Consider the following 25,841-nt stretch of genomic DNA (forward strand, 5'->3'; position numbering starts at 1 on the left):
GTTGGAGCAGGAGAAGTCCTTCCAGAAGCACTGCTACCAGGTACAGGAGAGGCCAGGATTATCTGTATGAAAAACCTTGTTTCTTCCTGATTCTATTTAGTGAAATCCGATCCTCTAGATTTTTGGTGGTAAAGCCCACTGTGGAGATACAGTCTCCTCTAGATGAAAAAGGGTATGTGCTAAAGGTAGTGCAAATGTGTTGCTTTTCCCAGGTAATGCCTGTGTCAATGAGGTAACTGAGGTAACAAGCATCCTTGGTTGGCTTTATTTTTTTTCTCCTTGTGGTTTACACAGGGAGGTTTATCTAGGCATGAATTTTGTGGAGTGCAAAATGATTGGATATACGGAAAAGTAATTTTGTTTGGTTTCTTGTTCACTTCTCTGTCCCTTGCTTTACCAAATAATGAAATGAAGTGTCTTCCAAAATTTAACTGGTCAGGTTCTGAGTGACCACAAGAGATTATATATGTGTTGTACCCAATATGCGTACCCCCACAGAAAGTCCTACCAGCGCTTTAAACAGTGAATCTTTAAGCAGTAAAGTTCTTGGGAGCCCTCCTCTGTGAGCCCCTGGGTGAGGGCAGTTCCACCGGTATGACTGGGTGCACCTCTTCCTCCTCTTCTCTTCCATCACCTGCTTGAGGTGTCGTGACCTTGAGCTTCTTGGTGCACTTGGGAAGTAACCTGCCAAATCAATGAAGAAACTTTCTTGAATTTCTCTGGACATTCCTCTTTCCTTGTGGCTGCTTGACGGACAGCCCTTCAAATTTCAGTGCTAGGCCTATTACTCTAACTTTGTTATCATTGTGTGAAAGTATAACATGGGTAAGTATGTAACTTCAACAGAGCCCACAGCTGAACAAGCCAAATGCCTGTTATTACTGCACATCAGACTAAACATTTTTTTTTTTTTAAAAGAAAGATGAAGAATCAAGTTACACACTTTGGAGCTGTGCTGTTAGATATCTCTTGCTGAATCTGAATTTTTTTTTTTTTTTTTTTTTCCTCCAAAATGAAAGCTTGTTTCACATAACTGTCCTTTGGTTCTCTAGTTTTTTCTTAACTGGTATCATGCTTTAAAGTTTTCATTCGTGCTTTGAGGGATGAAACTCTGGGATCCAAAGTAGTTTTATAAAATGCATTCAAATAAACTCTCCATATAGCAAGCTAATGTGGCATTTCCTGGGCTGTTGGTTTGAAAGCAATGTATCGAGACTGAGTGTCCCTTCTGAGACTATTATTTCAGTAATTACAAAAAAACCCCAAAACCAAACAACAACAAAATTTGTATAGCCAAACGTAATGAATATATAATGGGATCTCTTTACTGAAGACTTCAAATTTCCCATTGCCTTATAGCATGTATTTTTCAATTAGACTGGAGAATCAGGCATCATTTTAGACACTGAGGACAGGTTTTCAAAATGGTCAGCAGCAAAAATATAATCAGTATATCAGGTTCTGGTCAGAATCTGATTGCTAAGTGCTTCTGAAATCCTCTGCTGTAAAATACAGTAGGTTGACTTGGGATCTGCGCAGGTGAGACCATTTGATCTTGTTCTGGGACTTTTATGTTGTCCACTTTTGAAGTTTATTTAAACTTAATGTTTCTTGCAGCCTTTCTGGCATGACTGTGTCATCAGAGAGGCTGATCATTCACCTGAGTAATAGGCTGAACGAAATATTTATTGCCTAGTTTGAAGCTTGACAGGTTCTGTGTTCAACCTGGTGGTGAAGGCGAGATAGAAATAACTTCCTAAGTAGTTGTCAGTTGACACAGGTTCACCTGTGAAGTGACAGTTGGCCAGAGGTAGATGCCTCAAAGCATAGTAAACTAGTTCTGGTAGAAGTTGGGGGTGGAGAGATTTTACATGCTGAACAATGGGGCGGGGTTGGGGTGGCTGGTCAATATAAAAGCCAGATACCTAGGATTAACCCAGACAGACCTGTAGCCCAAGCTGGTATAGAAGCCAGATACCTAGGGTTAACCCAGACAGACCTGTAGCCCAAGCTGCCCAGCGCAAAATGCAGCTTGGGCCGTTAAAGTCTTGGGTTGTGTGGCTAACAGCATGCTGACATGCTTCCTACGGTAACGCGTGTCCTCAGCAGGAGAGTGGTAATAGCTCTGTCTGAGTTTTGGTCCAGATGGGTCTGGCACATCCAGTTGCTGAAGTACAACAAATCAGAGCCCTGTTCTCAGTGAGCCTGCAAGAGTTCTGGGTGCTGGTGATAGCAACAAAAGGTTTGTTTGTACCAACAGGGAACAGTGAGGTCAGGCACAAGCTGTTGGAACTATTAATGCATTTTTAAGTGCTGAGAATTAGGAATATTTTATTAATTCTGGGAGACCTGAATGTGTAACTTATGCTAGGGTCTCCTTTGTGATATCACTCCCAATTAAAACACAAGGGCTTGCCAATAAAAGGATTACTGTGGTGTTCAGAGTAACGTCTTCTACTAGTTTGCCCACCTCCTGAGGGAGAACTGGTGTTTTGCAGGGGCAAAATAGTTGGTTGCCTCAGGAGCAAAGAAAGCCCACTGGACTTGGTAGCCCTGAAGTCCTGAAACCAGTGGGTGCAGTGTCTGTGCAATGTAACTACTGTGCTATGTAAAGTCTCAATGTTTTAAAGTCTGATCTTTATCAGTTCTGCTCTCATCAAACACAGTGGTTTCGTGGATTTCTGGTTTCTATGAATGTTGAAGGATGAAGTATTATAAGGTACAAAGGCAGCTCTTGGTTTACATCTGGCTGAACCGGCTTCCACAAGGTCTGTGGATGGAGTTTAGGCTGGGTGGTGGGTGGTGTTCCCTGCTCCCCCCTCCTGATTGGGAGGAGAAGGGGGCTGTCTGTTTTAACAAATTCTTATTCTGAATTCTTGCCAGTCCGATTTCTGGATTGTAGAAACTGCAGTAACCATATGGGCAGACTGAGGTAGTAATTTAAGATCACCGTGTCAATATGTAGGTGTTGTAAATAGTGTCATGAATCAGGTTTGATGCTTCAGATAATGAAGTAGTTAATTGGAAGGATCAACTGTAGGCAACACAACACGTGATTATCTCAGACTGCTTGTGGTGCAGAAGATACGCTTTCAGCACGTGCAGAGAAAAGCCAATGAGGCCTTTGTGCATTTGAAGTTACATTCTTGCTCTGGGTTGCTTGTTTTCACTGTTAACATGGATTTACTTCACTGAGAAAATTTTTTTTTTTTTTTTTACTGTCTAACATCCATGGAATAGATGCTGAACAGATCAGGAACTTCAGCTGCACGTGCCTGATCACCACCTTGTTACCCGTTAAGTTGCCTCTGACCTAATGTAGCCTGTTGTAGTAATGCCTGGTTTCTGGATCAGCTGTGTACCTTGATGAAAAATAACAAGACCTTATCTATGTTAGTGTATTCTCTTCTGCCCTACCCCCCAAATTCTGGGCTCAAGCAACTCTGAAAAAAACCAGGATTTTTTATTTTAGTGAAAGTGGTGCCACCAACTTCATTATGAAACCCTAGTTTCTCATCTTGGTCATGAAATTGATACCTTGCTTATTTGATATGGATATACCACTTCTGAAAAGAAAACATTTCCTGTGTTTGCCTCACATTCAAATACTAACATGCCCTTTTTGTCCAGGAAGGCTTGGCAGCAATTATCTTTGTTTCTCTACAAAGCAATTGTGTTGTTCACTAAAGTAATATTTAATCCCTTTTGGAAATAAATTCTATTTCTCCTGCTTTTTAGTGCATTTCATTTCCAGTACAAATTCCAGTCCAGGGGCCAAAGACAAACTCTGGTGTAAAACTACTGAGTTCAGTGAGGTTACCCAAGAGATTAGTTTGGCACTACTTATTTAGGATATGGACCTGTAAAGCGCTGAGTGTCCTCAGCTCCCATCAATGTCAGCACCTCATTGACTCGGCTTCTTGTGCCGAGTTCTTGCAAGATTCTTGGAAAGTCTTCTGTTTCTGACTCTGGTAATACAGTAGTTAGCTGTGAAAACTAATAGATAAATATGTGTGCATTCCCAAACACTTGAGTTTTGTTTCCTTTAAGCTCACAAGTATGATGCTCAAGCCAAAAGAAATAAAGCAGCATTTTAACATTCAGGACTTGCTTTTTACGTTACATCAATATGTTCCATCAGAAATATAAATGCAAGTGAGTGTGTTTGCCCTTAAATTACTTGAGAAGGTAAAGCCTGCAGGGCCACACCTGATACAGGTGGAAATTGGCCTCAGCTGGTTTTATAATGGAAGAGGCTGATCCTCCCCCTTAATTTCCAAGTGGAAACTGTGTTTGCTTTTGTATGTATTCCTTTTATGCTGCTTTTTGTTTAGGGGTGGCTGTGTGTTTCTGTGCTGATCATGTAAAATTGATTGTGTCTGGTAACTGTTCCCCATAAGGGGGAAATATTAGAACTTGACCCTGCTTAGCTAGGTGCAAGAAACCAAATTTTTCTTCCAGAACTCACTGAAGCGGGAAGCTTTTTTCTGAGGTCAGAATTGGCCCGATATGGGCAACTGGGATTAGTATGACAGAGTTTTCATTCTTTAAAGAATGAATTTCAAACAATAGGATAGTTGTCAATGACTCTGCAGGAAATTATTTTTGAAGAGAGTGAGTCCAATCTTTTCATAAAATTAGGTACTACAAAGCAGCTTGAGCTGGAATGGGGGCTCGGGAAGAAGAAACTAATGTGCAAGAGAGGATTTTTAAATTTTTTTTTTTTAAATGTGTGTAAAGCTGATAGGACTGTATGGATTGTCCCCTGCTTTTGCTAATACAGTTCTGTACCGTAATTTTGGGGGCATGGGGAAGCTGAGGTGAAATAGTTAAGAACATGCCTCAGAATGAATGGAGCTGCCTCAGAGCTGACTTTTAAGGAGTCGTTGGTTCCCAAGTTTGGGCTTGATTTTTCACTTCCTAAAGGAAGGCTAGGCAAGGTCATCACTGAAACAACTGAGTCCACAGGGCAATTGAGCTTGTCTCTCTTGCACGTTTTTGAAAGAAGGCTGAAAACCTTGTACCTTCTTGAGTCCCCCCTGCCTGTGGCATTAAAGAGAATCCTATCCTTTCCTGAATTATTTTTGAGAGGGCGAAAAATTCCTAGAGATGAACACATGCATTAAAAATCTTTTGACTCCAGATCCCATGGTTTATATGTATTATCAACACTTTTAGGTATAAAACACATGAGGACGCTTCTTTGTGGTCAAAGTTTAACATTTCGCATCTTTTCTTAATGTCATTTTGCTCCTCCTTCAAAAATTGTGTTAGAAGCAGAACTTCTTGCCATGGCTAACTTCATGCGTGTTGCGAAGTATGTGTATGTTTGAGGTGGTTTTCAAGCACTGGAAGGCGTTAACTAGTGCGTATCTGCAGCAGTTACCTGCGTGCCATGGTGTAAATGTGCATTATCATATGCACTGTGCATTGTTTTGCATGCACTTATTATTGGAGGTTTATAGACAGTTACAATGACCATTTGCACACGTTAAGGATATGCGCTTATGTTACATGCCCTGTGAAAACCTGGCCTGTTGTCTTTCTGGTTGAATGATTGCTGCCTGTTTTCGGACACCGTTGGCAAGCACTGCCTGCCTGCAGCGCGTAGTGTCAAAATTCAGTGCTGTGTGGTTTGTTTTTAATGATGGTGTGGTAGGGGTGGGAAGGCATGGAGAGGTTTGCCAGAACCTCTCTGTTCCTGGAAGACTATTTGTCTCCCTCTCTTATTAATATTAAATACCAATGATAATTTCTTGTCATATTCTCAGATCAGACTCCTACACCAACACGCTTTCTGAAGAACTGTGAGGAAGTGGGCCTCTTCAACGACATCGATTGCTCCCTAGAGCACGAGTTCAGGAAGGCACAAGAAGAAGAGAACAACAAAAGGGTGAGTGTGAACATACTGAACCCTTCCTCCCCTTTTGGTTCCTTGAAACGTTAAAGGACGCTGTGTGAAAGCAGACTACTACTACCTGGTAGTAACCTTTTGGTTAGAAACTAGGTGGCACTATAAGTTGTGACATGCTTTTTAAACTATTGAAACAGTTGACAAAAATAAAAACTCCAAACCAACAAAAAAACAGCATTAAATTTCCAAAAGTGTGTAACTCTGTTTGCCAGGGTTTGATTCCAAGTCTCTGCTTTTAAGTAAACTGTAACACAAACCACACACCTCTTGAGGGAGAGGCTTGGGAAAATTATATCATCTTTGAAGTGAGGATTGCAAACTTGCTCAAATACATTACAGGGGAATGTGGATTATGAAGAGGCATTTACTTTAAAAAAAAAAAGTTTTGCTCTTTCCTCCGCAACACGATGGGCCTCTGGAATTATTTATCATCATTATCAGCTTTATCGTGTTTCTGTATTTCTCATAAAGTATTCATGTTGAAGGGGGAAACTTTAACTTTTAATACCTAGTAGATAACGTATCCCATTTCCAATTAGTATTCTTTTAGTCTCAGTATTTGTAAGTTTTGATTGAATTATATAGGCCACTTTGTACGGGGTTAAGTGTACTCCTGTGCCCAAAGGTTGTTAGAGGGATCCGAAAGAGCTGTTAAAATTTTCAAGGAATTGTAAAAGAGCTTAATGCACTACAGAGGCCAGCAAGAGGTAATGCGTGAAATTTTAACTTTTCAAATAAGATCCAAGGTTCTGGTTGCTTTTGAGAACTAAAACACATGAGTAATGCGGGGCTTCGTACAGGAGCATATCGCTCCCTGCAGCCCTCCAACAACCTGCCCAATGCCTCCCCTTCACAACGTTCTCTTTTGTGCCTCTGTTTTCCCCTCTCCCGTTTCTGCAGCTCTTGGAAATTCTTGTGTAATGTGTCCCCTGCCATAGGAGTTCCCTAGTTATTGAACACTGTGTTATTTGGCGTAGTTCTCATGGTAATCTCTATTTGTCTCATTTGAACATTAACCGGGACCATAGACTAAAAGTAGGAAAAGGCAGCCACAAAGCAGCTACGGTGCTGAAGCCAGAGGGCACTTCTCCTTAGCTTGCCTCAGCATTATTTTGCCTTTCAGAATGTCTGTGCCTCCAGTTGCAAGGGCTTCCTCTATAGGTACTCTTTCTTATAGCTGCTGTATTGTGTCATTTGCTTTGCCTGTCCGTGATTGCTGTCCCACTCAAAATTCTTACATGCGAGGCATACGTGTGCCGCTGGGGCTCGTGAAATCCGGAGGTAGCAGCATTTAGGGATCTTGAGGTCTGCAAAGTAAAGGCCCAAGAGGGCTTTTCAGAAAAAAGAGGTAAAGCTGATTGCTGAGGTGCAGAACGTGAGACAAGGCTTATAGAAAGAAGATGGGAAGGGAGTCTAGGAGTGGTTTGGTTTTGGCTTATAGGGAAGGGAGTCTAGGGATGATTTATTTGTGGCTCACAAGAAAAGAGACTGGGACAGATAGAGGACAAGAGGAGAGAGGCTGCGGCATGGTATGCTGAGCAAGGAAAAAGAGTCCAAATGTGAGAGAGTCCAAGTTTTGGTCAGGGATTGGGAAAATAGCCCAGACTGACCCTCACAGCTTTGTGTGCAGGACGAATGCTGGGAAACAGCCACGTAATGAGATACTGTGTCTAATAAATGTGTCTAATTTTAGATTTAACTTGTTAAAACTTTGTGTCTTATGTGCTGCAGAGGGGAGTCTTAGCCAGAATCAAGGAGAACATTTCTGTACATTCCTACTTCTTTGTGAATTGGAGGATTCCTAAGCGGTTCTTTCTGCATGATGTTTATTTTGCAGGAGTAGGAGATGAGGGGAAATCTACTGATGTGGACTTCTGTGCAGTTAGCCACAGATTGCAACGCTTGATGTTGCAGAGTCCATTTCAGCTTACAAGGGGTAGTTGCACAATCTGATTAAAACCTAGACAAGGGCATCAAGTTACCTGATAATTCCAGTTGTTTAATGGCCTCTGGAAGTCTTATTCTGCCCTCCTCCTACCAACTCCTGCAGCTGCCATTCGTGATCTCCAGGGACCAAATGAATGATGGGGGGGAGGGAAATCATTAAAAAAAAAAAAGCGGGGGGGGAAAAAGGAAAAGAAAAAAGAGAAAAAAAAAAAGGCAAAAGTCCCACTAGCTAGCTAACCTGTAACATTTGCTCTGTGTTTCCAATTAGTCTGCTGTATGTTCATTCTTACATTACCAACTGACTGTCAGATAGGAATCTGAAGCGGGCCCCAGTAGGGCTTTACGCAAATGCAAAAGGTAAAGGCCACGACAAAAAGGGACTCCTCGGGCGGCAGCTATCGCTAACAAAATGCTTCTAACAGCCTGTCCCTGGAATATGAGTGCAATGTAGCGTTGTCTTAATGGACCTACCAATACTTGGAGACTAAGACTAGCTGCACGGAAATCTTACTCATGGCTTAGAAAAGTCTTCCAAAAATATTTTTGGTCATGCTAATTTCTCTGGACTCTGAAAGAAATAGTTTTGTTTATTTTAGTATATCACTGTGGCTTAGCACACAGCTTGACACTGAAATCTTGTAAGAGAAAAACACTTTGTCTTTTTTTTTTCCTCCTTTCGAGTCATCATTTGAAACCTCAAAGAATAAAGTCAATTAGCTGTGTTCCTTTTTTTTTTTCTTTCTGAGTGGGAGCCCATGGATAATCCATGAGAATTTGTTGTGATTAAGCCGGTTATGTGGACTGGTGACATTCCAAATTACCTGTGAAGCGCTGAGTGCACGGTTTTAGGAAGACTGTATGTACCCTTTTTGGAAAGGTAGTATTGAGGGGAAAGCACTTGCATTAATATCCCAGCTGTTTGTCCAGGAACAAATCTTACTATCTGTCTGCCATAGTTGCTCATGTGTAAAGTGGCAATAGTGTCTCTTTCTGTCTCCCATACTTGATACGTCTTATGATTGTAAGCTCATCTCTTAAAATACACATGGGTTAGCCTTTGTTTGGGGACTGAGTGGACTTAAGTAATAATAATGATGATGACCTCCAGGACCTGAACTGAAATGAGAAAACTAGAGTTATAAATGGAAGTGAGATTGCCAGTTTGTTTTGGCTTCTCTGTTGCTTATACCATCAAATATTAGCTGGACGTCCCTGCCTGAGGAGGGCCTGCTCCCTAAATGCAAAAGATGCTGTAGATCAGCAATAAGCATATTGATAAGCATATGAGAAAGAGGCCCTTTGCATCCTCTTGATGGCACTCATCCTGACACAAGCATCCTTCCTGTCAAATTCACCAAAATTAGCACAGGTAAAAGCATATCTATACTATATTTCTGCTTGTGAAAGTGTAAATATTAAAGTTCTTAGGAGCTTAAGGCAGGCAGCAATTAACAGCTCAGCCCCAGACAAAATTTGCAACCCAGATCAACAAGGCAGGTAGTGCTGGTAGATCAGATGACCATCTTAGCCTGCTAGCTGCAGGTTTTAGGTTTACACTGCTCAGAGCATTAGGAATCCAAAGCATTTGTAACGGGTTATTCTTGCAAACACATGACCTTTGCTGCTACTGGATAGGCCCTGCTGTCGCATCTTGTTTTGAGCATCAGGGTTGGGTCTGAGGGAAAATAATGTCAAAGATGGGAAGAGTCAGGATCTGTTTCTGAACAACTAATTGGACCTGCTTCATTAAAATGCATCTTGTCTGACCTCCCTGCATGAAATGAGAAAGAGTGGAAATATGCTCAGTGTAGCATGTAGAGTACTACATCAAGTAGTATTTAGAAATAGTGAGTTGAATATTTTCAACATGAGGGTATTTTTAAAATCACATTCTGCTTATGCTAGAATTTGGATGCATCACTTCCTAAGGCTTATCCTGCAATTTTGAAATCTTCTAACCAGTGCTCAGTGCTGCAAGATGATATGTAAACTGTGCAAATGAGGCAGAGAAACGGCTATTCTCAATTACGGCTTGATTTTAATGTGGGTTGTTCAGTGTCGGTTCAGGAAGCTCATAGCCAGCAAGTCCTCTACGTGGCTTAGTATTCCTGTTCTAAGTATACTATCCCACTGCAGGGACCTCATTGCTAGAAAAACATCAGCAAATTGAAGTAGTCCAGTGAAGGAAAAAAAAACCCCACCCACCAAAAAACAAATATAGAGCATTTAGTGGTCGAATAAGCTCAGTCTACAGAATGATTAAAAAATCTGAATATTCAGTTTAGTTATGTTAAGCAAGGGATGATGCTACAGTCTGATGCATATTTGAAAGGCATGAAGTTGGTTTGTACCTTGTAAGTTCTCCTTCTCTGTTGTATATACCAGGATAGATTTCTGTCTATCAGCCTAAGAAGGTAAATGAAATACACTTGTCTAATTTATACCACCTCACCATTTTGTGCTGAACTCAGTGACTCTCTGATCTCCAGAAGAGAATGCTTGTAAATATTTTCTGAATATCATAGCTCTGTGCTGTAGCCTATGAGTATGGGGAGGATGATCTAATTCAAGGCAAGCTGGAAATGATAGAATGTCTTTTGAGCAGGTGTAGTTTAGTGGAAAATTTCACTTCATTTCCACACCTTATTTAAATTTTATGCAGTGTGTACCTGGTCCGCAGGTTTTCTTCTCTGTCTTCTGAAAAGTATGCAGACAGAAAAAACATGATGGGTTTTGCTTGATTTAAGTTTTTTTTTTTAAAGGAAACCTCTTACATTGCAACAGAGAGATGAAAGGTAAATACCAAATCAGTAGTCCTAACTTTGATGGAATAAGAATGTCTAATAAGCATTTCTTGTGTTGCACAAACTTGGTGGGGTTTGCTGCTGTTTTCCTTTTTCAGAGGCTTATTTTAATTTAAGGACCAAACCAACCAAAAAAGGGCCTGATCCTGTTTGCTCATGTCAATGGTGGGAGAAGCGGGCCCTGGGAGACACGCTGCTCGTTTGCAGCAGATGCCATTTTGAAATCTTCTGACTTTCCCAGTAGGATAAGCTGCAAGAGCTGTGTTGGTTGGATATAAGAAAACACTTCGTATCTTGTCTTAATCTGGTCCATCATTCCATTAAAGCAGAAAGTTCACTCCTACGTTTAATCATTGATGATACAGTAGCTGAAATTAGCAGCGCAGTAAAGGGTGGAAAGGTTACACAGGAAAGGGTGATGTTAAAATAACATGGTACCCATATATGACAAGAAAAGATACCTGTATGGTGATAAAGCACGTTTATAAGTGTATAAATAATACGTGTATAAGTATTCGGGTTTTAGAGGCCTACATTGATGCATATAGTAATGTTGGCAATGCACTGTGTTGGTGAAAGAGAAGAACAGTGATGAAAGGTTCATTATGGTGGCTGATGGACTACAAATTCAATACTGGCCATTTATGAAAAACAGCTACCCTCACTCACCTGACTCTTTCCGCCTCACATAATTAACGTGCAGCACAGAGCCATGTTTCAAGAATATGTGTACATTTTTTGTCTAGTTTTCTAGGAATACAGGACAGGAGATCTGCAGATTCATTTGCTTTTAAGCATGGTCTTGTGGGAGGTGGTGTCGATGCTGCAGAGCACTGGTGCAGAACAGTATGACTTCTGAGTGTGTGCCCTGCCTCTACACAATCACGTTAGCTCCAGTTTTCCCTTGTGAATACTCTGAAACCTCAGTGGGATCGTTGAGAAGAATAGTGTGCTGGTAGACATTTCAGAGGCAAGTGCTCTGAATTTCACTTGTGAAGTAATACAAACCAACAAACGCATAAGCCTGTTCCTGGAGCACTTTTGACTCGTTGACTGACAGTCTGTACGGCAGAAGAAAGGAAAGACCTATGTTTAAATGCTTACTATTTTTTTTTTTTTAAATTACGCAATGATAAATACACGTATATACATTCTCCCTGCATTTTTCTAAACATGATGTAAGAATGTCCGTATTTTTTCAAGTCAAAGGTCCCTCTGACTTCTTATTCTCCCACTGAGATTGAGTATCTTATGTGGTGAGTATGTTACAGCAGATGCAAAATAAGACTAGGAATGATTCATGTTAATATAGTCTTAAGGGCCAGGGTACCGTTGTTGTAGGTATTGTAATAACTTCAAGCTGTTACTTTATCAATCGGTTAAGCTGTTAAGGTGATGGCTCAAAACTCTTAAGTTCAAAGTCCAAAATATCATTCTACATTCAAAGATCTCAGTATGATAGTTCCTATACTCTAAATACGACCTCTGTATGTGTGAAGATGTGAGCATCTTCACAGCAAAGCGTTTCTTCTGGGTGATGCATTGAAGTACTGTAAAGATACATTATAACTCTGTACCAGAGTTTTTCCAATTGGTTATTCTGAGTTTTCATATGCATTAGTTGCATCAGGTTATTGATCTGTTTTATGGGCTCACTGTTGGTTTATGAAAACCCCCTTTTTCTTAATAATTAACTTTTGCAGAATTCCTATGGAGAAGGGAAATGCTTTGTCTCTTATTTTCTAAGGAAAAACAGATTCCAGGGGATATTGTTTTCCAAAGCTCCTTCGTAGTGAGACACCAAGCTCTTGAAGGAATCGCAGACATGGAGTGAGAATTGCAGGGGAGCTGGGTCTTCTCCACCATTCTGCCGAGCAAGCAGCTTTCTGTCTCTTTTGGTTCCTAAATATCTTTAGCAGTGTGGCCCCAAAAGATTGATAGACATCTTCAAAGGCATTTTGGTGCCTTGCTCTCACTGAAATAAAGCAGGAGCAAATCAGTGAGCTACCAGAAAGGATCTGGGCTCAAGTGACGTGCTAAAAATTGCACAGGAAGTCTGTGGCAGAGCCTCGGATTGATTCCATATCTCCTCGGTCTCTGCATAGGGCATCCCACAAACCATGTGTGTTAAAGATTTATCAGCTGTTGTTCAGTGTTGCTAAAGACAGGAAGAATGCTCTCCTCCTCTCTCCAGATGGGTAGGCTTGCTGGATTTTAACTGCTTTTCTTAACTTGCCGAGCTTTCATGGTAGACATGGGGTGGTACGTTATATTTTATAAGGCAATTCTGCAGTTGGCACTTTAGTCCCCTGACTTTGCGAGTCCTGTTTCGAGTGTGTATCTATGTCCAGGCACTTATTCCGGGACTTAATTACCACACTGAACTGTGTTACAAAAGGGACGCTTTCTGCATAACGGTGCAGAAAAGCTGTCAAGACAACAGAGTTCATAACATGACCTTGCAAAAATATTCAGAGGAATAGGCTTTAACTGAGGTTCGTTGCTGCCTTTACAACACCTTATCTTTTGCTGGCAGGCAGGTCTGTCTTACCTTCCTCTGTAGCAATGGACTGTGCTTGAATGGATTTATGGATTTAGATCCTCATATTCTGAGAGAAGACCTGAATGTTTTTCCAGCAGTAAGTGCCTATATCATGCAGAAAGGCAATTCTTGAGGGCATACGTTTTTGATTGAGCTAAACCTCCCTAACCATAATCCTTCCATGTTCTTCTGAATTCCAGCTGATGAATCATCCTGCAGAGCTCAGTCAGGACGGTCCACTTTCCCTCTGCTTCTTATTGTCTCTGTCCCAAAGAAGTTGAGTCACCCTCTTGTAATGTTTGGGTTTTTGTTGTGTTTTGTATATTTTGGCTACCCCCAAAAAAAGGAGGCCTGCCTGATTTCATTCTGACATTTCTTTCACAACAACACGGCATAGTTGTGTGTTTCGCCTTGGTCTTCCTATGAATGTTTTTAATGGCACAGCTTTCTTGTTACCAGTTCAGATTTCAGCAGCATGGACCGGATAGCACATGATGAAGGGATAAACCTTCCCTGTAGTGGCGTTTTTCTAAGTCTATCTCTTAGGTAAAGCCCCTAAATCTTGGCGATCTCTTTAGAACATACGCTCTGCTATTAAATACAAGCTCTTTGCTCCCCAGAGTGGACTGCAGCCTATATGGTTGGGTAGGTAATAAGATACTGCTGATATATTTCAGAGCAAGGTGCACTTTTACTTTATTTATGAAGATAGACATGCTAGTCGAGGGCTTAATCACAGCTGATAAATCATTTTAAGAAAGCCTATTAGAACCATATGCTGATTCTTTGTATTAATATGGTGTGTCTGTTTCTAGTCTAATAAGGCAGGGTCTCTTCCCCCTCTCCCTTCCCCCTGCCTGGTGTGCGAACTATTTATCTGTTTAAGTGATATCGCTTGCTTGGGGGCATTTGCCTTTTTAAGAGGTATCGTTAATAAAGCAAGGTGAAGAGAGGAGAGAGGGATTCTCGCTCTCCAGAGCGAGCGAAGCTGCGTGTTTTCGGTCACCTTTGTTGAGATAGAATTGCAGAGCAAAGGTCCAGAAGCTGAGATGAGGAAACCTATCGGTTAAAGGCTGGAGAACCACGGCATGGCCTTCGCGGCAGCATAAGGTTGTCATTTTGGCCCAGGTGGTTACAATCCTGGAGCCCGAGAGTCGCAAGGGGGTGGGTGCGCTGACATTTTGGTTACCTCACCTTTCCCTCGCTCCAAGAGGGCTGCTGCGGGAACAGGTTCCATGGCCATCTAATGAGATCCACATTGGTGAGGTTATTCCGTGCCAAGTCCTATTTATCATTAATTGGTAGGTTCGCTTGCAGATCTTTCCTATTATTTGCTGATTATACCCCTCCACATTTTATTATCTTGCCAAAATTCAAATGCTAGTAATTTCTTGATTTATTGTTTGTTTATAACTCTGTCTACTGCCTAAATGGACGTAGTTAGAAGATTTCAAAACAGCAACAGCTCTTACGCTGACTGGGTTTCTTTCACATTTTGCACATGGCAGTCGTCTATTTATAAACCTCCATAGGGACTCCTAAACCTTTACAGTTGGGTTCCTCCCACCACTTCAGCCCCTTTTCTCCCTTGCTCCCCCAAGGCAAGTCTTGTTTTTTTAGCATAAAAACAATGATGGTGATTGTTATGTGGAGAAAATGTCCACAAGCTATGAACCGTGGGTAAGGATCTTTAATTTGTACCTCAAGCAAAATAAATTGGAAATTAGAGACATCCGGGAGACTGAGGGTATTCTCACCATAAGGTAGGAGATCCTGATCTGAGTTGCTGGTATTCTTTAGTCTTACAAAATGTGAAACCGAAAAACTGAAAACTCGCTTTATGCCAGTTGTGTGCACTCTGTAGCATGACCCATTTCCAGTACTGTACGAAATTACTGTATTTCTAAAAGCCCCCAAACTTGACTGTTAAATCTGAAGTACTTCGGAGTAACAAAAGGAATAGTGGAGAAGAGAAAGAAGCCAGAACAACTGAGCACGTGCCATGGCAGTAAATGAATGCTACAGTTGGATGTATAGCCTCATACATCTCTGGGGCAGTTCCATTGACTTTAATGGAATTTTAATTTTTAGCGTATTACAACTAGGCAAAGATCTGAAGGGAGACAAGCCTTTGCTCAGAGACTAGAAAAAAAAACTGTGGTCATGAAGTGATGTGAAGTATCTGGGTACTTGTTGATGTCCTGATAATACGTAAAAATAGGGCGTTTTAAAAACCATACTGGGGAGCAAAAAAAAAGAAAGTACATTTTAACTGTTTCCTTATTCTAGTCTCTCTCTCACATGGTCCTCTACAGAAGTTGCCAAGTCCACTCTTATCAAATAAATATCAGCTTGCTTTCTTCTCTGAAATGTGAGTAAACTGTGTGTGGCTCGGTCTGGTCCCTGGGAAGGGAACAGACATCGGTTTGCCATGTGAATGTACATGTCAAAGTGCAGCTCTGCCAGCCAGTCTGGGGCTGGGCGGGGGGAGACACGGGGAGAATGAACTCAGTGTTACAAACCGTCTCTTTTGAATTTCTACAACCTATTAGTCACAGCAAGCTGCCCTTATTGATTTTGGTAAGAGAGGTCACTTTTAATCCTCTAAAGTGGAGAGAGCTGCATGCACTCTCTATAGCATGACATTAAAATTGACACAGCTCTGCATCAGTTCTATGAATATGCCCTAAACCTAGATGGATTATTGCCTCGCCTTTCAATGGATACAAGCTGCTAACCAGAGCATGCTAACCTAGATTAGGTGTAAAAGCTTCAAAATACTTGATAAGGAAAGCACAGCCCCAAAAAGCTAGAAAATAATGTGAGCACGCTAAAAAAGCTGCCCCTGCAGAAATAGGCCATTAGTCTTAAGAGACTTTATTTTCTCCTTTTTTAAAAATTAAAAAATAACACAGAGGAGTTGAGATTATCATATAAAAGAACAAACAAAAGCTGACCTTACTCTATGATTATGAGGAAAGCTTTACTCTGGCTGATGGCCCTTGCTGGTTTTGTTTATGTTCTTCAGAGAACTAAATCTTTGAATACAATTAGAATAGTCCGACTCGAATCTTAAGTGTGCCTCAAAATAAACAGCAGAGGTGAACTCTCAGCAGTTTTCTTTTCATCTTTGTTATCCCTGCCCTGACCCGTTTTTCCTGCCTAATGATCATTTGTGGCATACTATTATTAAGAGAAATCCTCTTGATGGAAAAACGTGCTTAATGGGGATAGGAAAATTGTTGTGAGCCTTGAGAAGTTTTTTTTTTTTTCTTTCTTTGGAATTCCAGAAAATGACTACTGCCTTTTTTGATTTTATGCTAGCTTTTATTTGGAAATTTGTTTTTTGAAGGTCTTGCTGATTTTTCGGTGAGTCTCAGTAAAAATCTAGAATGTAATGTTTAGGGAAATTTGTTGGCTTGTCATGTAAGCCTTGTGTTCTCCCTTTTCATTAGTTGTAGCTTGCTCCAGTTACTTCTTATTAAAGGTTAGAAATTCCCTTTCTAAATAAAAGACATCTGCAAAAGGAACTGCGGTAAAAAAACCATTAAGGCACGGTGTTAAACTCTAAGCTGTGTAGCCTGTAAGTGTAATACGTGTGATGATGGAGGTGCTTGACTTCCATGCCATAGCACCTTTCAAAAAGCTGGGAGTACTCCATAGTGATTAGCTGAGTAGGTCTCACCTCCTTCTCAACAGAGATTAAAGTATGCGTGTGTCTGTGTGGGCAGCGTGGCTTCCCCTCCTACGTTAAGAGAGATTTGCTCTTCTTCCTCTTCCTCCCTCACCTGAGGTGGGGGGGGTGGTATTTTCTCCCCGTTTGTGGACTTTTCAAGACACAGGGAAATTCAAAGCAGGCACAGAAAGGGAGCTGGCTTTTGGCGTCACCGCTCTCGGTAAGAAATGGCGCAGCAGTGGCACCTGGAACAAAAGGTAAAAGCTGTTCCATCTGCGGATTGTGTGTGCTTCTGTCTGGCAGTTTATTTTTGCCCCAGTACTACTTTTTCTACAGAAAGAGAAATAAGATATGTTGCCAGTCCCTCCTTCTTTGTGTTGGAAGAGTCCTCCCTGATGTCCGAACACTGTATGGGGTAGAGGGGAGAGAAAGGAGCTGATGGGAAAGTATGGGCTGATGAAGGGAAGAAAGGAATAAAAGGAAGAAAAGTACCTTTCACTTTTACTTATATAAAGAACTTATTCCTATCCTAGGTCAGACTTGGTGGGGAAAATGGAAAGGAACATTCACCTGGAAGAACAGGAAAAGCAATGTAAATCAGACGTGGAGAAAGCTGAGGGGTACCATGAGGCTATCCAAGGGAAAAGAAAGAAAGAACAGCACTCACACGAGGCAGACATTAAAAAGGCAGTTCTTTGTTTTCTGAGAATTGGGATATTAAAATACTCCTGTGGTGTACTTGTTAGCAGAATTGGATGAGCAGAGATAGAGGAGTGTGAAAAGTATGATTTCCTTTTCTCTCCCCCCTGCTTTTCCCAGCAAAAGAAGAAGGGGGGAAAAAAAAGAGGGAAACTTTGCTTCGAGGAAATTGAATTAGTTTCTCTTCTTAATGTTGAATTGAGATGTCAAGGGATGTGGCTGTACAAGAGAAGAGGAGAGATGGAGGTGCTCAGTTGATGTTGGGTATTAGAATAGTTTTTCCCTGAGAAAGAGGAAGGGAGAGTCAGCCTGGATGCTGTTCTTTCTGCTTTCAGTGGTCTTTATAAAATATTCTTTCTCTCATCACACTCCTGTCTTATCTCTGAGATCTATGTGTATGTTCCTTGGGATGTATAGATCTAAGTAAGGCCTGTTTCTCTAATGACAAGTAGTTACCATAGTTCTCTCCCATTTATGCTATTTTTTTTCCCCAATACAGTAAACTCATGCAAGTGTAAATGCCAACGTATATGTTTCAGGAAAACCAGGAAAGCTATTAAGTGTATTACACCTCTGCACATAAGTTCTTATTTTGTGGATTATTGTTTGGCTGGAATCTTTTTCAGGTACAGTTCTCTTATCCCAATTTCTTTTCTTTGCTTCATCCATCTCAGCCCGTTAAATGTGTATATAACTGATTTTTCTGAAATGGGGCCAAAGTCCGTGTACTTCAATAGCTCTTAAACATGTGGTTAACTTCAAGCATGTGTGTAGGGGTTTGCTGAATAGAAATAGTTTGCTGAATCAGGACTTCCCAACACTAAGATTTTAAATTGCAAACAATCCTCTATTTGAATGTGTTTTAACTACTGCCTCCCGTGGACTACAGGTAACTGTTGTTTACTTGGCTCCTGCAGGTAAAGAAAGTTGTAGTTGATTGAACAGCAATTTAAGGGTAAAAACAATCTTTCTGATACCCTGCTATGACAACTATTTTTTTAATTCCTCCTAGTAACTAACTTAATTATGTTACATGAAAAAGAATAATGATTGAAATTTCATGTTATAATTAAAAACTTATTTTTCTGGAGCAATAAAAAAGATCTGCTACTTTAAAAAAAAGTTAATTTGTTATAGCTTTTTTTCATTTCCCCCCCCTGAGATTTCTGTACTTTCTAACAAAAAGTGGTACTGAGATGGTAGTATATATATGCCATTATTGACCAAATAAACATGAGGCCCCTATCCGGTCTTCTGGATACATACATTTGTGTGACTTCTTGAGAAAGTACTTTTGAAGAATAGTAAAAGTGGAAGGAAAAAAACCCACCCAAACAAAAAAAAACCACCACAAAAAAAAACCCAAAACCAACCAACCCTTCCTTCCCCCCCCCCAAAAAAAAAGAAAAAAAAAGAAGGAAAAAAAAAGAAGAAAAAAAAAAGAAACAAAAAAAAAATCCAGTTGCCTTTCTCATTCACTTGCATCCGTCTGTGGGCAGGGATAAATGGGATAGGGCTGCCTGCCGCATGTTGTTTTGGTTTTCTCCATCCTGGATCACAGGTAGGGTGGGGTGGAAAGTAGGTTCCACAGAGCAAATGCATCTATTGGGAGGTGCAGGCAAGGAGAAATCGGCAGTGAGGGAAATGTGCCTTTCAAAATACTTAATATGCTATTAGTGATGGAGTGCTCAAATTGCCTTCTTGATGACAGTCGGGGAAGAAAAAACCCCATATTTTACTATTGTAGTTGATACACTTAATACAGTGTTTTAAAACAAAGTGCTCTTCCCTTGTTTTTGTGTAAGGTGGTAAGACTTAAAAATATAATTGGGCTTTCCCCTTCTTTTCTTACTACTTTTCAATATTCCCTTCCTCACATTCCATCTTCAAACCAGCTAATCTGTATCCCCTTCTTCTTGAATTGCATTATCCTGACAACACAGCAGTGAAAAGAGCCGAGCCTGCAGGACTTCTAACAATGCCGGAGGGCCCCAGGAATAGGAATGCCCTGAAAAAAATGTGCTCCCATCCAGCTGCCCTTCATATTGTTGTCTCCCTATCCAATTTACTAGAGAATTTCCCACTGGCTCTTGGCTCATTCCCAAATGAGAATGTAATCTTTTAAAGATTACACTGCATAATGGAGGGACAAGGAGCTCTTTATTAACTGGGATGGGGAGTCACTTGCTATTAGGCAAGGGAGAGGGATGGGCTGTAGTAGTGTTTTGTGAGCTCTGCTTTCTGCCCCTTCTTGTCTCCTCAGCGATAGGATGGCAGGTTGGGAGTGGGAAACCACTGCAGCTGCACTGTAGCAAAAGAAATAATTGAATGTAGGTTATGATTATGGCAATTACTTTTATAATGTGAGGGATTATACCGTAACTATTATATTGCCAACAAGATTAAATTACTAACCTAATACCACAGCATGTTTTCCAAGAAAATAAAAAAATCTCTGCTCGTTCCAGAGTTGATGCATTCAAAGACTATTAATACAGTGTGAAAGAGCTGAGCAGCTAAGGAGCCTAACGTGCTAGCTGTACAGATACTGTCTGGATCAGATCCCTGTCACTTCGACTTCACGAGCTGTGCCAGCTAGACACCCTCACCCCTTTTGGGATGTAAAGCAATGTGGTACTCTGGTAATTTTAAATGCTCCTTCTCTCTCCTGTCAAGCAGATAAGCTTCTGCCAGTAATAGTGTATAAAGAGATAATCAGAAGTTATTCTTGCAATGGAGAAATTTTAAAAACTTTACAAAGGGACCAGGGCTCATGTAAACCCACTGAGCTGATTGGAAAGCTTAAGCTGCAAAGTATTTTCATACTGCGCTGTCCTTTTGCTATCTCTTTTGAAAATGTTGCTTAATACAGAGGATATATGTATATAAACCAAGGTAATCTTAGGTCACTGATACTATGAAGTCAGTTTTGCTGAAGTTGTTGGGAGTCTGCAGTGTGTTTTTTGGTTTGGTTTGGTTTTTGCCTGCATTCATAGCAAGGTCATGGATGAGACTTTGTCATATAGATAGTACAGATATAGCCTTGTATAGACTGTTCATGATAGGAGTATAAGCTAAGTTAATTATTCAGGAAGAGCAGTTTCCTTTTGTTCATCAGCTGGAAAATGAGTAGAAAATTAAATTTTGGAGACTTCAGAAATACATCATGTGTTGATCATTACCAGCAAATTAACTGGCTTCATGGAAGAGCCAATGTTCTGATTCTGAAGAGAAATATAGGTGAACAATATAATTCTATAAATATTTTTATTAATTTTTTATATGCTATGTGCTGAACGATATCTTAAGCAGTTGATTTCGTTTTTGTTGTATGTACATTTAAGTCTTCTCACACTGTTGTGCCTTATGAAAATACCTGTTATCACACAAAGCTGTTTGATACATTCAGAAAGACTGGACATGCATTTGGAAATCAAGCTTTTCTTCCTCCTTTTCTAGTGAAGAACTGGAGTTATGGGTACCAAATTGAAGTCAAATGGGAACACTTTACTGTTTTTTTTGGCAGAATATAAAATCTCTGAATGGCAAGCTATACCTTATTTTATTCTTTTTTCTTCCTTCCTATCTTCTTTCTGAGTCTTTCATTTACAGAAAAAGAAGGGAATTTGATTTCATGGTGCTCTTATGCTGAATCTTTGAGTCTTACAGGTTGCAGGTCTGAGCAGTGCCACAGAGGAATTGTTTGCCTCCATGACGTGGGTTCTTTGCTTTTTGACCTTGCTATTCGTTTGAGCTTGAAAGAGTCACCTTAGGCAAAAGGTGCTCTCAGTTACCTTCTGGTATTGGGCACTGGGCACTGTTAAGAGGTTAGTTTCATAATTTCCTTGTGGTGTCTAACCAGGCTAACAAGGTTACATCTCTATTTGCTAACTGCAAAGTGTCTTTTTGTCAGGTGAGGGTATCTTTCCATTCCCTCCCTTGGCTTATATCACTTTCAGACACAGTCCCTACGTTCCCAGTGAAACATCCTGTATTAATCTCCTCCGAGGCTTTGTGGGTTTGTCCCTGGTGCATTAAAGCCTCACTTTAAAGCAGGAACAGTTGCACAAGGAATCAACTTGTTTTCTTATGTCTCCTATGCCAGGGCATCTTATTAAGTCTTTGGTTGCTGCTTGCTTTTAGAAGGAAGGTCAGTAGGGGTTTATGGCACATCTGCCAGTAGGTTGCAAATGCTAGGTCCTCATAGCGACATACATGCCCACCAGGAAAGTGCTGCCTCTCTCAGACCGCATGGAGGGAATCATAACCTATGGAAAGGGGCCAACCAAACTCCCGAGGGCCATACCTCGAGCTGTCATAGGTGCTTCACCAGTTCTTTCTGTTCGTTGGCTTTCCTGACCTCTGTGCATCATGTGCTGAAGCACCTTCTTAAAAGTCAGACTGTGGCTCAGGGCATTAACTGAAGGCAGTAGCGCAACGTGATCTGCTGGAAATTGTAAAGTCAGCGATACAGATTTGTGTGCACTTCAGTATGTGCCCTCTCACTGTTAATAGGTAATAAAACACTAACATTTCAGTGAGACGGGGTTTTTTTTTGTTGTGACCCTGTGTTTAACTGCCATAAAGACACAGGTGTAAAATTTTTGAAGTTAGATGAGAAGTACTGTAATACCACCTAGAGATACTGGTATGTTCAGAAGCTCTTGCAGTAAAGTTTGGGTGGTTTTCTTGATGATGTTGATCCTAGAGCATAAACTGGATTGAATATCATTTTTTCTTTCTCTCTTTCTTTTCTATAAACATCCCAGTGCAATTATTTTTAGAGCCAAGGGGAAATTTCTGTAAGACCTTCTCATAAGCCACGTTTTTGGATTTTTCTTGTTTTTCTGCTGAACTGTAACTTCCTTAACTGTTTTTTTTAACACTTTGAAAACTTTCTGCATTTTTATGTCTGTTTTTATGTCAGCTGATGTTGAAATCAGTTTCAAAACCACAGCTGGAACTTTTATTTATGAAAATATTTAGCTTTCAGTTTAGCCTGGCCCAAGACCGAATGCATCTGAGTTAAAGTAGCCCAACAAGTTAGCTTCTTTTTATCTCCTCTGATATGTGACTGGCCATGCGAATACTCTTAGCTTGCCCTAAATATTATGGAGGGAGAGGGAGAAGCATGTAAAGGTCATTACTGTGGTTTACTTGATGGACAGTAGTTTATTATAAACTGCTGTGACTCAATTGTTTTTGATACTCTGTTTATCATATCTCAACTGAAAGATGTTTAGGGAAGCTTCTGATCTTTCCAGCAGTTAGAAGAGCCACGTCTCATGAGGGTTTTTTTTTCATGATACAATATGGCCTGTAAACTGCTTGCATGAAGCATGCTATTTGCTACATGTCTGTGGAAGACCAATGTTTTGATCCCATCTTTGAGTAGTACTGTAGTGCACATAACTCCTAAATTATGAGCCTTACATTGAATTTCTTCAGCTGGATGATTTTTTGTTGCTTTAAAACAATAGGTATTTTTGTAATACATGAGTATAACATAGAAAACGTATTGCAGTTCCTTTCGATGATTTTGTTGCTTGATATAGTGACATGACACTAGCATCTAGCAAGCGAATACATTCCTGTGGTGTTTTCAAAAGCATATGAGAAACCATATGTTTTCATAGGAAAACAGCTGTTACCAAGCATATGCTTTCTTAGATAGAGTGACAGTTATTAAAAGGGCAAGGTAGGACCACGGCTTGTCTTTTAAGTTCAATAAAGCTGGCAATAACTGTCGCTTTGAATATGCAGTGGCGCTGCGTGTAGATATTGCCGTGTAGGGTTGTTACTGGAAGGAGAGAGAGAGAGATTAACGTCCATAGTCTGCAGCTTAGAAGAGACAATATAAATCTCTGTCCTGCTTTGAGCTGTGAATGCCTCTGTAGGAGTTATAGTAACAGACAAATTAGCATAATGTAATTGGCTGGCAAGGTCAGCCCCTCTCCAGGAGCATTAGCAATGTTTACTGTAAGAAGAGACAGACCAAGTATTGTAGGGTAGAACGTTGTCTGTCCTTTTTGAAGGAAGAATAATCATTTTGGACTCCCTACATCACAGACTCTTTACCATATCTTATTAAAATTCAGACTATCATATTTCAGCCTTAAAGCAAATCATCTAAAAGACAACAGAGAATATTCTCTACTATCACATAAATCTGTATTCTTTTTTTTTGCTTTGAACCTCATTGAGTTTACATATTTTTTTTTTTCTTTGTCTGTTGAATAGCTTTTCTCTGAATGCTAAACTTACATACGCATCCCTGCCAATACCTAATAAATCTTGTTGGGAGGATTAAAATTCCTGGTCTTACTACATGGGTCACAATTTGTAAATGCAGACAAACTTATCAGCTTTCTTGTTTGGATCTTTTGAAAGTGTGAAACTCTGAGCAAAATTCTGGGCCAGCTCTAGCAATCCAGACTCACTGGATTCAGCTTTGCAAACCCTTTTACAACTGTGTGTCGGAAATGTGAGATGGTGCCCCACGTTTTGAAGGAGACCTTGCATTGAGTCACAAACAGCACTGGCTTTTTAGCCTTTGATCTCAAATCTGACAATTTGTGCCAAGTATTTGAAATGAGTTCAAGCATTCAGTTATAAGATGTTTGGGAAATGGCTTTCAGAATATCACACAGGGGTTGCATTGCCTTTTCCTATATACTAATCACCAGGAATGCTGAAGGTTATGCTATTTAGAAGCTATCTTCAACTTAAGTCTTTAAAATACTGTCTGTGACCAGGAATTGCCACTGTAATTTTCCTAGAGAACTGGCAGACAGACTAAAACATGCACAGAATCACCTTCAGAGCACTATCTTACTGGAAAACCTATTTCCTTGTGCTTAGACAGTGTGATCCAATGGATTTCCAAAGCACAGTCCTTTCCGTGGTCTTCTGATGATGAAGAAAAACCAGACAGCAATTCCTGGACTCCATAGCAGCTGTATTTTGAGTCTTGTGTAGTAATAACTTCCAACCTAACTGTAAGTTAGGTAGGTTTAAAATGAGCAGTGTTGTTACTGTGTTCAAGGGTAATATGCTCTTCTTTAATGCCGGTACCCTATTAGATAGCTGCTTTTGAGAACGGAATCGTGGTGCTTCTCGTGCCAGGCTGGCATTCCCAACCCTCTCCTCTGTCCCTCAGTTTTCAGGTATCAGGTTGCTTTGGTTGTAAACATCCCACTGACATCCACTTTGTAGGCAAAAGCTGCTGTGTGGAGGAGAACACTCAGAATAGCAGTTCTTCATAGGTTTTCCTCAAGGATGCATGCCTACCCTGTTTCATTCATGGCTCAGCTGAAACTCCTGCTTTCCATTGCCTGAATTATGTTTTGCCTCCTTGCATGAAGTTGTCTATCTGGCTGGGTCACACCATTACAAGAGGACCAATTGTTTATTACTTAGGAGAATGAGCACTGTGGCTCCTCAGGTGGCGTGAGGCCTCACCGAGGCATTTCAGAAGCGTGTGGCACTCTAAAGGAACAGTATGTAATTTCCCCAGGATGGCTCCACATCGCATTTAATTAGTGTGACTGGAAGCGTGTACATCTGGATGATTGTCTGGTAGCATTATCAAATACAGTGCAGCTCGTTTGTTGTTCTCTCCATTTACTCCAGTCAGAAAAGAAGCTGAGCCAAATGTGCCCCGCTTTTACAATTGAGAATTCACCCCCTCCACCACCACCGCCATATAACCTCAGTAAGATTTTTAGCTTGATTCTTCTAAAATGGCTTGCAATTTTTAGTGGCCAGATTTGGATGTACAGCCAGGAATGTTTTAATTGGATCCAATTTTCTGCAGACGATGAGCTCCCCTTCTCTGAAGAATAGATCCTGCAATGCTATCTGGACTCGAGCATGCAGTCATTCTTCGCTCTTACTAATTTACATGTCCTTCTCTGCTCTCCTGTTTCTAGTTTTGCTGTTCTAATGGTATTCATCATATAACTCTTTTCTGTATTGGTTGAAGTATCTTGGTTATGATATTTTGTCATTTCTGTGAGGTTGAAATTCAAATGCATGCTACTCTAAAGTCCTGCGGAGTTGTTCTCTTACAAAAAAGACCCTTCTGCTCTGTCACTGCTATATTATATTGCCTTCCTAGGTATACTGTGTTGTCTCTAAAAGCTATTCACTTCTTGTTACTTCCAAGCACTCTGTAGTTGTTGAAGATACTTGTCCTGTTTTAGAAGTAAGGCAGAAGAATGTGAAGTAATTTGCTTGAAGTCATGCAGTAAATCTGTA

At 40.5% G+C, this 25,841-nt stretch overlaps 1 protein-coding gene across 1 annotated transcript in view; it reads left to right on the plus strand.

The window, feature by feature from the left end:
- Positions 1-25,841, plus strand: part of LOC104075491 (cyclic AMP-responsive element-binding protein 5-like) — a 43,368-nt gene that overhangs the window by 6,642 nt on the left and 10,885 nt on the right. The window contains exon 3 of the mRNA XM_009576021.1: positions 5,772-5,893. Coding sequence (XP_009574316.1) covers positions 5,772-5,893 — 122 coding nt within the window. The remainder of the gene's footprint in view (positions 1-5,771; positions 5,894-25,841) is intronic.

This window comes from Fulmarus glacialis, unplaced genomic scaffold (assembly GCF_000690835.1).
Source record: "Fulmarus glacialis isolate BGI_N327 unplaced genomic scaffold, ASM69083v1 scaffold5094, whole genome shotgun sequence".
NCBI classification, from domain to species: domain Eukaryota; kingdom Metazoa; phylum Chordata; class Aves; order Procellariiformes; family Procellariidae; genus Fulmarus; species Fulmarus glacialis.